Source organism: Musca autumnalis, unplaced genomic scaffold, assembly GCF_047663935.1.
Source record: "Musca autumnalis isolate F117 unplaced genomic scaffold, ASM4766393v1 scaffold_1, whole genome shotgun sequence".
Classification (NCBI taxonomy): Eukaryota; Metazoa; Arthropoda; class Insecta; order Diptera; family Muscidae; genus Musca; species Musca autumnalis.
In genome coordinates, this window is record NW_027411644.1 from 220,280,300 (window position 1) to 220,295,682 (window position 15,383).

General features: G+C 38.8%; 1 protein-coding gene across 1 annotated transcript; it reads left to right on the top strand.

Annotated features, from left to right (window-relative positions):
* The first annotated feature begins 2,679 nt into the window (after nucleotides 1-2,679).
* On the top strand, nucleotides 2,680-13,094 carry LOC141389153 (lysosomal acid glucosylceramidase-like). Its single transcript, XM_073960219.1, has 8 exons — nucleotides 2,680-2,953; nucleotides 3,027-3,172; nucleotides 3,356-3,482; nucleotides 11,460-11,598; nucleotides 11,662-12,226; nucleotides 12,287-12,629; nucleotides 12,702-12,867; nucleotides 12,947-13,094. The coding sequence occupies exons 1-8, from the start codon at nucleotides 2,908-2,910 to the stop codon at nucleotides 13,044-13,046; spliced, it is 1,632 nt and encodes a 543-aa protein (XP_073816320.1). The 5' UTR covers nucleotides 2,680-2,907; the 3' UTR covers nucleotides 13,047-13,094.
* The last annotated feature ends 2,289 nt before the right edge of the window (nucleotides 13,095-15,383 follow it).

Here is a 15,383-nt window from a genome sequence, read left to right on the forward strand (position 1 = left end):
AATAGGAAAGCTAGTCCCCCACCTCCACTTCTGGTGCGATCTTTCCACATTACGTTGTAACAATCATAACGCTGTTAGCTGCAATTGTTGTTGAGATTGGTTTCCTGTACCTCCCCGACCATGATATTCTTCCGACTCATAAAGTCCACTATTTCCTCGATCTTATCTCGAAGTCCATTGCAATTAAGTTGCAAAAAGGATGTTTTTTGCGATTGGAACAACAACGGCTGGTTTTAAGTGTTGCGTGTGCGGCTGCTGTTGGGTGGACTGCGGGGATGTGGCGTAACATGACGACGACGACTCACAGGGACTGTGTGTGTGTTTACTTGAGATGTAAGAGGAACCAAGATAAATCCTGGGCTTTGCCATGTTAAAGCCGGTCGGGACCGTTGCTTGGTATCGTCGCTGTACAGAAAAACGATACAAATACAAACATGTGTACACTGAGGTGGCAACCGCTGGGAGGAACACGGGTGTTTTTTGGTTTCAGGTCAATCCGGTATCGAAGAACCCGCCGCCGTGGGATCGCTGTGGCATTCGGTCCTCTTAAATGACCAGAGGGGCAAAGTGCTGGCTGAGCAGATTGATAGCTCTATATTTTGCAAGGTCAATGAGGACGCCCCTACCAGATTTAGCGGAGAGTGTCACAGTTAGCCAGACATACCGTCGAGTCACGAGGTATGGCGCCGCAGAACACCGCACTTTCACCTATCATGGCAAAAAAGTATTGGCCGAGTTTTAGAGAGTTCACTAATCACCGCTTCAGAGATCTGCCCAAACCTTTTAATGTTCGGGTAGCATAAAGGGCGTTCAGAGACATCATCACTCCATATACCTGCTGGTCGAATACCCGAAGTGAGACCAAACTTCGCAGCTAAGGCGACGAGATTAACAAATAAGTGGGATGAGCTTCGTCATGCAAATCCCAGTGACCCCAGAGTCAGCTGACAGTGGAAGTTAACAGGTTGATCGGTGAGCAGAAGCGGAATAAGTGACTAAATTATCTGAAAAGTTACAACATTCGAGTCGGAATAAGTGAATTGTGGGAAACGGTTAAGTCACTCTCGAACCCTGGAAAGATGGAAGATAGGACCTCAGTCACTTTTGGCGGCGTTACGCTGACTGATCCGAAGATGTTCGTAAGTTATTTCAATCGACAGTATATCTAGCACCCCTGGAGTGACACGACGAAGAGAAGGGTACTACGACGCATTAAATCACTTCCTGCCGGGGATGAGCCACCACAATTTATAATTAATGATGTTCCGAATGTCATCAAGAACGCTAAATCATCCAAAGCTTTGGGTCCTGATGAAATCTCCATGGTAAACCTGAAACAGTTAGATGTAGAGTATCTCACTAATGTTCTCAACCTGTCGCTAGCCACCAACATCGCTCCCGAAGTCTGGAAAATGAGCACGGTGGTCCCGCTACTGAATGTAGCCAGGTAAGGATACCATCAAAGGTAAATGGTAGAGACCGATTACGCTTTTGTCGTCCTTAGCACAGACCCTTAAGGCTTTAGTCCTCTTCAGCGTCAGAAATAGCTATCCAGTAGCCGATCATCAGTATGGGTTCCGTAAGCAACACAGCATGACAACAGCCCTGCACTCCATCTCCACCCATTTTTGTCTAGGACTCAACCAGGAAAAGCCGTGTGATAGAACATTGATGGTGGCGCTTGACTTATCAAGCACTCAAGCACTACACGCTGTTTGAGGACATTGAGCAGACAACACTCTGGCCAAGTCTGAAACCATGGATAATCAATTATATGTGTGGACGCCAGTCGTATGTGGAATTCAGGAACAATATGTCCAAACACCGTTGTGTGAAACAGGGAGTTTCCAAGGCGGGGAACTGTTTAAGAATTCCGACCACAAACCACCCCAAAATTCTAGGGGTCACATTCGACAGCTGTTCGTGTCGTCCGCGCATGCCCCAGCTATCTGCAACAAGCAGAAATATAGGAATATGGTTCTCAAGTCCCTGGCCGTCAGAATGCCACACTGAGAACTGCAACATGGTGCCTCCTCATTTCTTCAGTGGATCATCTAAATGAGGAGACAAAGATTCTTTCACTACAATCCAATGTCATGCTTTGGTTGCAATACTTATTCGGGTGTTACTGTGAGAGCCATCCTAATCACCATATGGCGTATAGAACTGCGCCACCCAGGCATGTCAGGATATTCATATACGCTCGGGATGGTGCAGCCGTCAGAATTTCCATAGGGCAAGGATAGACGACAAAGCGCAAAACATCTGCCCAGTAGAGGTCCGCACGACACACTGCACCATTTCAACTGCCCTTCCAAACCTACCCAACTAACTCCAGTAGATCTGTGGTTACATCCCATCGAGTCAGCCACATTCCTAGAACTGGAGATAGATTCAGAGCCAGATTAAGCAGAAAATGAAAATAAAACGCTGTAACAACAATATATACAGTTGATAAATTTCCCAGGAGGGTCCACTTTAAGGTCTGCTTTTAATTCCATTAGGATACATCAATTCCACAAAGGGTGTCGACTATTCGTCTTTGTCACAAGTTCTAGACGGCTATTGCGGATTATCCCACATAATTAAATTTATTAATTGAATGGTGAAAACAATTTGCAGGTGAAAAACAAACGAACAAAAGAAACAACAACAACGTTATCATAACATTTTGTTTTTGTCTGATATGAGACTTGAGTGTGTGCGGGTATTGTCGGAGGGGTGTCAGAATAACTTCGAAATGGTTCCCACATAAGATTTTTCTGTAATTTTTGTTATTGGATTTTTTATTGAAAACTCAAAGATTTGAAGAAACAATAAATCAATGATAAATACCTTTATTATTTAGTTTATTAAAGTATCCGTTAGTCCGGTGGTGACTTTTGAAACGACTAGACGACAGTCGGTATGGAAATACATTTTAAAGAATTTCTAATATTCTTGACCTTTTTGGGTGAGTATGAGAGGAAGAATTTACTCCCATGTCTGTAGTTGTTGTAATAAAAAGTTATTGTTGTTTCATTTAGTTGGCATTAATGCCGTTACAACACCATGCAATTTGCGTGAGACACCTGAGGGTGGTGTTTGTGTTTGCAATTCGGAATATTGTGATTATCTAGATGACCCGACACCGGAAAGTGATGTGCAATATGCATTAGTATCATCATCAAGGGTAAGTACAGTCGAACTTCTCTATAACGAGATAGCTGCTGAGGACGAAGTTTTATAAAACAATTCTTTATAGCGAATTATTCGTTATAGAGACGTTCGTTATAGAGAAATTCAACTGTGTTGGGAAAATGTTCATAATAATTGTTCCACTTAATAATGCATTACTAATTTATCTCATTTATAGGCTGGCCTAAGATTTTCCACCACCACCAGCCTATTCAATCGCTTTAGTAAACAATATGTCTTGGATTATGATCAGCTGGTCGAGAGACAACAAATCGATAATATTACAGCCCATATGAGTGAACGTGGTAAGTTTTGAAGTGTGAAAGTTTTGTGTAGTGTTAAATTTGGTCAGTTCTCTTGGAACGAACGAACTTTTATTTTTGTGGATTTTAATGGTATATCCGATACAGACATACATGCATATTTTGCAACAACACTCCAACAAGAAATGTGTTGGGATTTATGATTTAGTGACAGTTGTTGAATTGCCAATTTATGCGATTAATATTTGGCAGGTGAACATCTTTATGGCTCAATACTGATAAGTTTTTAAATGATAAGTCTGTGTATAATATTTGCACGCATCTGATTGGCTTATTCTTTGACTTTTCTGCTAATGTTGGCCAATCCATTCGATAGTTAAAGTGCCCACCGACCATTTGAATTGGTTAGCGAAAAATTTCAAAACTATCCTCGAACAAAATCTATTCGAAAATTTTGAATTTCTGTGAGGGATGTACCCAAAATGGTCAGTTTGCACACAGTTTTCATATATTCTACTCACAAAAGTACACATTTTGTCCATTAACGACTTTAATGTTCATCACGAGTTGTGGCATTCGGTCCTCCGAAACGACATTAGGGGGTTTTGCTGACTGAGCAGCTTGATAGCTCTACGTTTTGCAAGGTCAATGAGGACGCGACTACCAGAATTAGCGGAGAGTGTCACAGTTCGCCAGACATAACCATCGTGTCACCTGGTCTGACAAATGTCGACATCTGACATCTTCTCCCCATAGTTATATCCATCATCACCTCTGAACGACACACTTTCACCAATTATGGGAAAGCTAATTGGCATAGTTTCAGAGAGTTCACTAATCACCGCTTCAGAGATGTTCCCAGCCCTTCTGATTTTCGGGTAGCAGAAACGACGTTCCGGGACATCATCACTGCTGCAGTCGCACGCCCTATACCTGCTGTTCGAATACCCGAAGTGCGACCAAACTTCCCAGCAGAGGCGACGGGATTAGCAAATGAGCGTTATGAGGTTCGTCGTGCCAACCCCAGTAACCGCAGAGTCAGGGAGCTGACACTGGAAGTTAACAGGATGGTCGGTAAACATATGCGAAACAAGTGGTTAAATAATCTGAAGAGTTGCAACATTATAGGCCATTTAAATATGACATCGTTAGCCGGATTTAGCGCATTATCAGGTTTTATTTGCTAAATCCGGCCAAAATCTACCAGATTTCCCATACAAAAATAAAACCTCGTATAGAGTGGATTTGTTTTAAATCCGGCATAAATCCTCGTATACAACTCTGTTGTTTGCAACAAGGGGGAAACATTAAATTTGTTTTGATATACAAAGTTGATTTTAATCAAGCAAGACTAATATTTACGATGTCAAACGATAAAGTAATTAATTTTGCTTATTAGTTAGCATTAGTAGCATAACGTGCTAGCAGTTTCAATATTAAACAATAAATTTGTATTTTACCGTATGTTGTTTGAGACAAATTCAATGTACAACAACTTCTTTTGACGTTTCAAATTCGATCAGATGGGCTGATGCATCTACCTTGGTAATTGTGCTATGAACAAAATTCAGCTGACTGTCATTTAAATCCTCCAAAGGTATATCTAAATGCAATGAGATTTGTACTGGATTTATTAAATCCAGTTGAGGATTTATGACTAGTCTAAATGAACTATTAGAGCCGGAAAAAGTGAATTATGGCCAACGATTAAGTCACTCTCGAACCCTGGAAAGTAGGATGATAGGGCGTCAGTCACGTTTGGCGACGTTACACTGTCTGATCCCAAGAGGTGCGCAAGTTATTTCAATCGACAGTTTGTAGAGAACCCAGGGATTGACAGAGCGAAGAGAAGGGTAATACGTCGCATTAGATATCTTCCTGCCGGGGGTGAACCACAACAATTTACAATGGATAATGTGGCGAATGTCATTAGGAACGCTAAATCATCCAAAGCTTTGGACCCTGATGGAATCTCCATGGTAATGCAGCTGGATGAGCCGGGAGTAGAGTATCTTACTAAAGTTCTCATCCTGTCGCCACCCACATCGTTCCCGAAGTCTGGAAAAGGTGAATCATACAGGCCGATTTCGTTTTGGTCGCCCGTAGCAAAGACCCTTGAGGCTTTAGTCCCCCACAGCGTCAAAAATAGATATCCAATTGCCGATCAACAGCATGGTGCTCATCATCAGCATGGGTTCCGTAAGCAGCACAAGCCGTGTGATAGAACAGTGATGGTGGCGCTTGTCGTCGTAAGTGGAATTCAGGAACAAGAGGACCAAGCACCGTAAAGTGAAACAGGCAGTTCCCCTAGGTGGGGTGATATCTCCGGAACTGTTTAACCTCTACCTTTCATGTGTTCCACCCCCTCCAGACGGCATTGATATCGTAAAGTATGCGGATGATTGTACGATCTTGGTGTCAAGTACCTTCCCAAATGTCAGTTGTGACATTTGACTGATCTTACCACTTTTTTCCACGCGAGGAATATGCAAATATCCGCGACTAAATCTACGGCCACTGTGTTCACTGTATGGACGGCAGAGTTGAGTACTGAGTTGAATGCCATGGTCATAGGTAGCGGAATTTCGACCACACACTACCCCTAAATTGGTCACATTTTACAGCATGTTCATGTCGTCCGCGCATGCCATAGCTATCGGCGACACGCTGAGATGTAGGAACAAGGTCCTCAAGTCCCTAGACGCCAGCACTTAGGGTGTAGATAAAGATACCTTGTTGAGCATATATAACGCGATAGGTCGGTCTGTTGTAAGCTATGTGGCGCCAGCATGGACAAATATTTAAACTTGCTAGATGCCGCCCTGACAACTGCAGCAAGGTGCCTCCTCATGTCTTCAATGGAACATCTACATCTACAAAGATTCTTCCAGCACAGCCACACAATGACATGCTCTCGCTCCAGTACTTGCTTGGGTGTTACCATGATAGCCATCGTAATCACCATATAGACTCTTTCTGCTTTAATAGATCCTTTCTGAAAAAATGTGTGCTTCTATAGACCCTTTCTGAAAGAAAATGTGCTTTTATAGACCCTTTCTGAAAGAAAGGCTGCTTCCATTGATCCTTTCTAAAAGAAAGGGTGCTTCTCTAGACCCTTTTTGAAAGAAAGGGTGCTTCTCTAGACCCTTTTTGAAAGAAAGGGTGCTTCTCTAGACCCTTTTTGAAAGAAAGTGTGCTTCTCTAGACCCTTTATGAAAGAAAGGGTGCTTCTCTAGACCCTTTTTGAAAGAAAGGGTGCTTCTCTAGACCCTTTTTGAAAGAAAGGGTGCTTCTCTAGACCCTTTTTGAAAGAAAGAGTGCTTCTCTAGACCCTTTTTGAAAGAAAGTGTGCTTCTCTAGACCCTTTATGAAAGAAAGGGTGCTTCTCTAGACCCTTTTTGAAAGAAAGGGTGCTTCTCTAGACCCTTTTTGAAAGAAAGGGTGCTTCTCTAGACCCTTTTTGAAAGAAAGGGTGCTTCTCTAGACCCTTTTTGAAAGAAAGGGTGCTTCTCTAGATCCTTTTTGAAAGAAAGGGTGCTTCTCTAGACCCTTTTTGAAAGAAAGGGTGCTTCTCTAGACCCTTTTTGAAAGAAAGGGTGCTTTTCTAGACCATTTTTGAAAGAAAGACCGGATCTGGTATAAACACTTTCTGAAAGAATGGCTGTTCCTATAGACCCTTTCTGAAAGAAAGTGTGCTTTTATAGACCCTTTCTGAAAGAAAGTGTGCTTTTATAGACCCTTTCTGAAAGAAAGTGTGCTTTTATAGACCCTTTCTAAAAGAAAGGCTGCTTCTGTAGATCCTTTCTTAAAGAAAGGGTGTTTTTATAGACCGATTCTGAAAGAAAGGATGCTTTTGTAGAACATTTATGAAAGAAAGGGTGCTTTTATGGACCCTTTCTGAAAGAAAGGGTGCTTTTATAGACCATTTATGAAAGAAAGGCTGCTTCTGTAGATCCTTTCTTAAAGAGAGTTTGTTTTATAGACCCTTTCTGAAAGAAATGATGCTCTTATAGACAATTTATGAAAGAAAGGGTGCTTTCATTGACCTATTCTAAAAGAAAGTGTGCTTCTATAGACCCTTTTTGAAAGAAAATCTGAATCTGTACATCCCTTCTGAAAGAAAGGCTGCTCCTACACGCAAAAAAACAACGGCCTCTCTAACATATGTCCCAAACATATTTTGCAGCAAACATATATATGTTTGCAACAGTCCCAAACATAATATATTTTTGGGTCTGCAAACAAATATATGTTTGAGTGCAAACATATATATGTTTGGGTGCAAAGATATTTATGTTTGGGTGCAAAGATATATATGTTTGGGTGCAAACAAAGATATGTTTGGGTGGAAACAATTTTATGTTTGGGTGCAAACATTTTATATGTTTGGGTGCAAAAAATACAAACCCAAAAGGCACAAAAAAAAAAAACAAACACATGCACCAGTGGGCGCTTCCTGAGAGCAAGGGAGCGTAAAATTCAATGTAAAACACTTTTAAATGTGCGCTCACTTGCTCTCAGTAAGAGCTTACTGGCTATCTCTATAGTATACACACAAATGTTGTGGTTTTTTATTAAAAGGCAAAAGAACAACAAACACATAGGTACATACAAAATTCCAAAGAAATACACAACACACTTTAATAAAAGAAAAACTGATTGAAATAAAATGTAGTCACACTTTTAAAAAGGAAAAATATATAGAAACGTAGTTGAACGCTTCTCCTTAGTTGTGAAATAAAACAAATTGTCCTCATAGTTGAAATCATCAGCGGGAAATCGGCATCTAGAATCAAATGATTATGTAATGTAATAAATATATATGGATATGCCATATTTCAAATATACATAAGTATGTATGTAATTACCAATATTAAATGCGATTTCTTCCTTGTCCAATAAAATAATTCCATTCAACTTTCCGATTCAATTATAAAATGTATTGGGCATTTAATTTACTAAAAACACAATTTCTTTAAGAAAACACAAAACACTGATTTATTCACTCACTTTACCGTCTTGACTCTACAAAGGCAACTAAAACACTGAAGAAAGAAAAAATATAAATCATATCATTTCTTCTTTTCTTCTTCGTTGGTTAACAACAACAAAACAAGAAACACACGAGTTTGACGCATACATGCCACCAAAGCCCCCTTCTTCGCTTCTACGTCTTCTATTATACAATACACACAACTCTTTATTATAAAGCAGCATTCCACAGCCGCCAGAGCACTGTTATTACTCTCGTTGACAAACATCCTCTCTCCACCCATGAAAAAAATGTTCTAACATAAAAAATATGTTTTACCCAAACATATCAAATTGAGATATGTTACAAAATGTTGCAAACATATATTTGTTTGGATCCAAACATATTTCTAACATAAATTTTTCTGCGTGTATAAACACTTTCTGAAAGAATGGCTGTTCCCATAGACCCTTTCTGAAAGAGAGACTGCTTCTATTGATCCTTTCTGAACGAAAGTATGCTTCTATTAAACTTTCTGAAAGAAAGTCTGCTTCTATAGACCCTTCTGAAGGAAAGGCTGCTTCTATAGGCCCTTTTTGACAGAAAGGTTGCTTCTATTGATCATTTCTGAAAGAAAGACTGCTTTTATTGACCCATTCCGAAAGAAAGACTGCTTCTATTGACACTTTCTGAAGATAGACTGCTTCTATTGACCCTTTCTGAAATAAACGGTAATGCTTTTTTGGACTTTGTTGCTTTTAATTCGTCGATATGGACCCCAAATGAAATTATAGTGCAATAATCTGGGCTGCAGTTTATATGGGGTTGTTTTCCTGGTATCCATTTTAGGGCATATTGTGTACGTTGCAAATTTAAAAAAATTATGTAAAACAATTTTAAAAAAATTACAAAAATATTTTGGCAACGTTTGCCAACACTAATTTTTGATCTGCCTTATAGCCGGGGCTGTTATTTATCAGACTAAGTCAAAACTTTTGATAAATGTTTGCGCCATTCGGAAAAATCCCGGATTTTCTCAAGTAAAATAGGAATAATTTATGTAAAGCAAATTAAAAAAAATATTTTGGTAATGTTTGTTAACACTAAATTTGGGTCGGTCTTATAACCGGGACTCTTATTTATCAGAATAAATCAAAACTTTTGATATAAGTTTGCGCCTTTCCGAAAAATCACGGATTTTTCTCAAGTAAAATTGGAATAATTTACGTAAAGCAAATTTAAAAAATTAAAAAAATATTTTGGCAATGTTTGCCAACACTAAATTTTGGTCGGTCATATAACCGGGGTTCCTATTTATCAGACTAAATCAAAACTTTTGATAAATGTTTGCGCCATATGGAAAAATCACGTTTTTTTCTCAAATAAAATATGGGTAATACAACCAGTGCTTACCCAGATAGCATTTAGAAGACTGTTTTTTCAAAAATCACATTGAGGAGTCTTTTTAGAGTCCTTTTGGTGATCAAAAATTGATTAAGTCGCTTGTGTGATCAGAAAGGGACTCGAAAGTGACTCCCTGTAATGATTAAAAAGAGTTCAATTTAAAATACAACAACAAATGTGTAGCAATCACAAATAAATCATTGAGGTGTTTAAAATGTGACAATTTTTTGTTATTTATTGTCACATTTTGAGCATCTGGAAGATTGAAAAATGCTTAATCAAAAAAGGGTCATACAGGTGTTTGAAAAGTGATTATAATTATGTATACTCTGATCATATTTTGAACAGTTAGGTGATTAAAAACTGATTGCTTTGTTTTATTTTTATTTGGTTGTAAATAAAAAAATAAAATTCTCATATACACTTTCTACAAAATTTTGATATAAATGTAACGTATAATATTAAAGGTACAGACAAACACAACACAACAGGTTTTGCCAAGTGAAATGAAGAAGCAGTATACTAACCACCAAGCAACATAAAGGATAATTAAAAGACATAACAAAGCAGAAAAGACTATAAAACAAAGGAAAGAAACAAAGAAGAATAAAAAGAAAATTTTTTTAATTTATTTCGTCTAACAAAAAGACTCATAAATGACTCCCTAAAGACTCATAAATTATTATAAACATGACTCTAAAAAGACTCGAAAAAGGGTCCGAAATTAATCAACAAAACACCAATAAATGATTGAAATACGACTCGAAAAAGACTCATTTGTGATTTGTTTAGAAGAGTCGCCTGAGGTTATGTTTTCCTACCGACAAAGGAGTCATTTATGATCAGAAAATGAGCTCATATTCTAGCTTTTTAATCGTGCAGTCGGATCAAAAAAGACTCGAATTTGATTAAAATTTTCAAAAAATGCTGACTGGGTATTTCGAAATATGTATGTTGGTATTTATAGTAAATTCATAATAAATTTGTCTTATTTTTAATTTTATCCTTTCTGTACCAAATTTCATCGGCATTTTAGGATAATTTTATGAAATACACTGAATCATGTACATTTCGGTTATATTACAAAAAATCACCATGATATATTAGAGCTTTCGTGCAATTGAATAAGAAAATCGATTAAAAATATGTGGGGACTATATATAAATCTGAACCGATTTCAACCAAAATTGGAACATTGTGTTCTAGGCTAGTTTTGTATGTTTGTACCAATTTTCAGCTTGATCGGACCTATATTACGCTTTTAGTACATTATTTCTCACATATACGATACTAATATATATGGGAGCTACATATATCCAAATCTGGACCGATTTTGATAGTTTTCTACAAAAATAGTCCTTGGACCAAAGATATCATTTGTGCAAAATATTATATCAATCGGATTATAAATGAGGGTTTTCGGAGTTTTAATCAACTTTAAACATACATTACTCCTATGTGCGTTGGTTATTTTGATTTTGAGAGGTATCCTTGAAATTAGTGACACTTTGTAAGGACTAAAAATGTCTTTGGAAAGATTTTTATGGAATAATACCCTTATCATAGAAATTCGCCACAATTTTTACCACCTAGGAGAAGTACAATTTATTAATTTATTTGAAATGGTTTGCTTCCCTTTACAGCTACCACACGTACCGTAAATCTCAACATCGATCGTGAGAAGCAATATCGTAAGATTGTAGGATTTGGCGGTTCATTTACCGGAGCTGTTTCATATCTTTTGGAGAAATTACCTCAAGCCGTGCAAGATCATTTATACAAGTGAGTAATGGACTGGGAACATACATATTTGTGCAACCACTAAAATCCCGTCTTTTCCCGCAGGTCCTATTATGGTGACGATGGTTTAGCCTTTAATCTAATGCGCATGTCCATTGGTGGCTGTGATTTCGATTTAGCTCCCTGGGCCTATAATGAAGAGCCAGCTAATGATGCCAATTTGAGTAATTTTACCAAAATTGATCCACGCGATCAAACCAAGGCGGAGCAAATCAAACGTTTAATGGCTGTAGCTAATCCGAAAAATTTACGCATTAAAGGTGCTGCCTGGAGTGCACCACCATGGATGAAAACAAACAATCGTTGGACAGGTTTCGGCCGCTTAAAGAAGGAATACTATCAGACATGGGCCGACTACCATTTGAAATGGTTGGAAATTATGGAGGAGAATGGTCTTCCCATATGGGCCATTTCCACTGGCAATGAACCCATGAATGGTTTGTTGTTCATGTATTTTGTGCGATTCATGAGTATGGGTTGGCATCCGTTGAGTCAGGCGGCGTGGTTAAGTGATCACCTGGGTCCCACCATACGCAATTCCAAATACAAGGATTTGGTTATTTTCGGCAATGATGATCAACGTTATACCTTCCCAACGTGGTTCAAATTAGTGAGTTGTTTGATGCAGAATATTAAGAAGTTATGCGGATATATTGATATTTTCTTTTAGATGAAATTATCTCGTCGCGATTCCTTGAATTATTTGGATGGTTTTGCTGTCCACTGGTATTGGGATGAGATTTTCAAGCCCACATTCATTGATAACACTTTGGCATTATATCCCGAGAAAATCCTTATTATGACTGAATCTTGTATTGGTGATAAACCCTGGCAAAAGGCTGGACCAGTTTTGGGTTCCTGGTATCGTGGTGAAAAAATGGCCCGCGCATTCTTGCAAAACTTGCAACACGGCTATAATGGTTGGATTGATTGGAATTTAATTTTGGATGAAAATGGTGGTCCCAATTATGTAGACAATACCGTCGATGCTCCGGTTATTGTGGATACTGCTAGTAAGTTGTCATGAAATAGAAGAAGAAAGAAGGTTTTGTAGGTGAATTTTGGTGCATTTTTTTAATTGTCAGATCCCAGTGAAATTTTGAAACAACCCATCTTCTATGCCATGGGTCATTTCTCCAAATTTATTCCCGAGGGTTCGGTACGCATTGATGCCGTACGTAGTAATGTCAATATCGACAGTGTGGCCTATTTACGTCCTGATGGTTCAGTTGCTGCAGTACTTTTCAATAGGTAAGTTTCTCAAATTGTTTTTATGTCTATTATGTTCGGAGATAGATGTGATGATTTTTTTTTATTTTTGTATTTACAGTGGCAACGCTCAGGTGGAAATCAATGTTATCGATAGTGTTCGTGGAAGTGCCATTATTGTTTTACCCCCAAGATCTATCCATACAATGATCTATCACTAAGAAATGTTTTTATATTTTTTGAAAATAAACTTTATATATTCAAATTTATTTAACAAATAAGAGCCATCTATTGGAAAATGTATCTGATGCCATAAGATTGGCTAAATCAAAAGGACAGGATGAAAGTCCTTTTTTATTTAATTATATGAATTTATTCATAACGTTTGCCCCATAAGCCGAACTAAGAATAGATTTACAATGGCATCGGTCCCTTTTTACAATCTTTACTTTACTTCTCCAATTTTGGATGCCAGCACTTTCTTTTAGAAAGGTTATATAGAGGCACTCTTTCTTTATAAAGAAGCACCCTTTCTTTCAAAGAGAGTATAGAGAAGCACACTTTCTTTCAGTGAGGGTGGACACAAGCACCCCTTCTTTCAGAGGAGGATCTACAGAAACACGACTTTTTCAAAAAGGGTCTATAAAAGCACCCCTTCCTAAAGAATAGGTTTAAAGAAGCACATTTTCCTAGAGAAAGGGTCTATAGAAGCACCCTTTCCTACAGAAAGGGTCTACGGATGCAACCTTTCCTACAGAAAGGGTCTATAGAAGCGCCGTTTCCTACAGAAAGAGTCTATAGAAGCGCCCTTTCCTACAGAAAGGGTCTATAGAAGCGCCGTTTCCTACAGAAAGAGTCTATAGAAGCGCCCTTTCCTACAGAAAGTGTCTATAGAAGCACGTTTTCTTCCAGAAATGGTCTATTGAAGCACCTTTCCTGCGGAAAGGGTCAAAAGAAGCACCCTTTTCTAGAGAAAGGGTCAAAAGAAGCACCCTTTTCTAGAGAAAGGGTCAAAAGAAGCACCCTTTTCTAAAGAAAGGGTCAAAAGAAGCACCCTTTCTAGAGAAAGGGTCAAAAGAAGCACCCTTTTCTAGAGAAAGGGTCAAAAGAAGCACCCTTTTCTAGAGAAAGGGTCAAAAGAAGCACCCTTTTCTAGAGAAAGGGTCAAAAGAAGCACCCTTTCTAGAGAAAGGGTCAAAAGAAGCACCCTTTTCTAGAGAAAGGGTCAAAAGAAGCACCCTTTTCTAGAGAAAGGGTCAAAAGAAGCACCCTTTTCTAGAGAAAGGGTCAAAAGAAGCACCCTTTTCTAGAGAAAGGGTCAAAAGAAGCACCTTTTTCTAGAGAAAGGGTCAAAAGAAGCACCCTTTTCTAGAGAAAGGGGCAAAAGAAGCACCATTTTCTAGAGTCTGTAGAAGCACCCTTTCTTTCAGAAAGGGTCTGTAGAAGCACCCTTTCTTTCAAAAAGTGACTGTAGAAGCACCCTTTCTTTCAAAAAGGGTCTGTAGAAGCACACTTTCTTTCAAAAAGTGGCTGTAAAAGCACCCTTTCTTTCAAAAAGGGTCTGTAGAAGCACCCTTTCTTTCAAAAAGTTGCTGTAGAAGCACCCTTTCTTTCAAAAAGGGTCTATAGAAGCACCCTTTCTTTCAAAAAGGGTCTATAGAAGCACCCTTTCTTTCAAAAAGGGTCTATAGAAGCACCCTTTCTTTCAAAAAGGGTCTATAGAAGCACCCTTTCTTTCAAAAAGGGTCTATAGAAGCACCCTTTCTTTCAAAAAGGGTCTATAGAAGCACCCTTTCTTTCAAAAAGGGTCTGTAGTAGCACCCTTTCTTTGGAAAAGGGTCTGTAGTAGCACCCTTTCTTTCAAAAAGGTCTGTAGAAGCACACTTTCTTTCAAAAAGGGACTTTAGAAGCACCCTTTCTTTCGAAAAGGGTCTGTAGGAGCACCCTTTCTTTCAAAAAGGGTCTGTAGAAGCACCCTTTCCTTCAAAAAGGGTCTGTAGGAGCACCCTTTCTTTCAAAAAGGGTCTGTAGGAGCACCCTTTCCTACCGAAAGGGTCTGTACCCTGTACCCTTTCTATAGAAACGGGTCTGTAGAAGCGCTCTTTCCTCTAAAAAAGACACCATTTCTTTCAGCAAAGGGTCTGAAGAAGCACCCTTTCTTTCAGCAAAGGGTCTGAAGAAGCACTCTTTCTTTCAGCAAAGGGTCTGAAGAAGCACCCTTTTTTTCAGCAAATGGTCTGAGGAAGCACCCTTTCTTTCAAAAAGGGTCTGTAGAAGCACCCTTTCTTTCAAAAAGGGACTGTAGAAGCACCCTTTCTTTCAAAAAGGGACAGTAGAAGCACCCTTTCTTTCGAAAAGGGTCTGTAGGAGCACCCTTTCTTTCAAAAAGGGTCTGTAGAAAAACCCTTTCTTTCAAAAAGGGTCTATCACGGCAGCCTTTCTTTAAGAAAGGGTCTATAGAAACCCGCTTTTTTCAAAAAGGGTCTATAGAAGCACCCTTTCCTAAAGAAGGGCGTTAAAGAAGCACATTTTCCTAGAGAAAGGGTCTATAGAAGCAC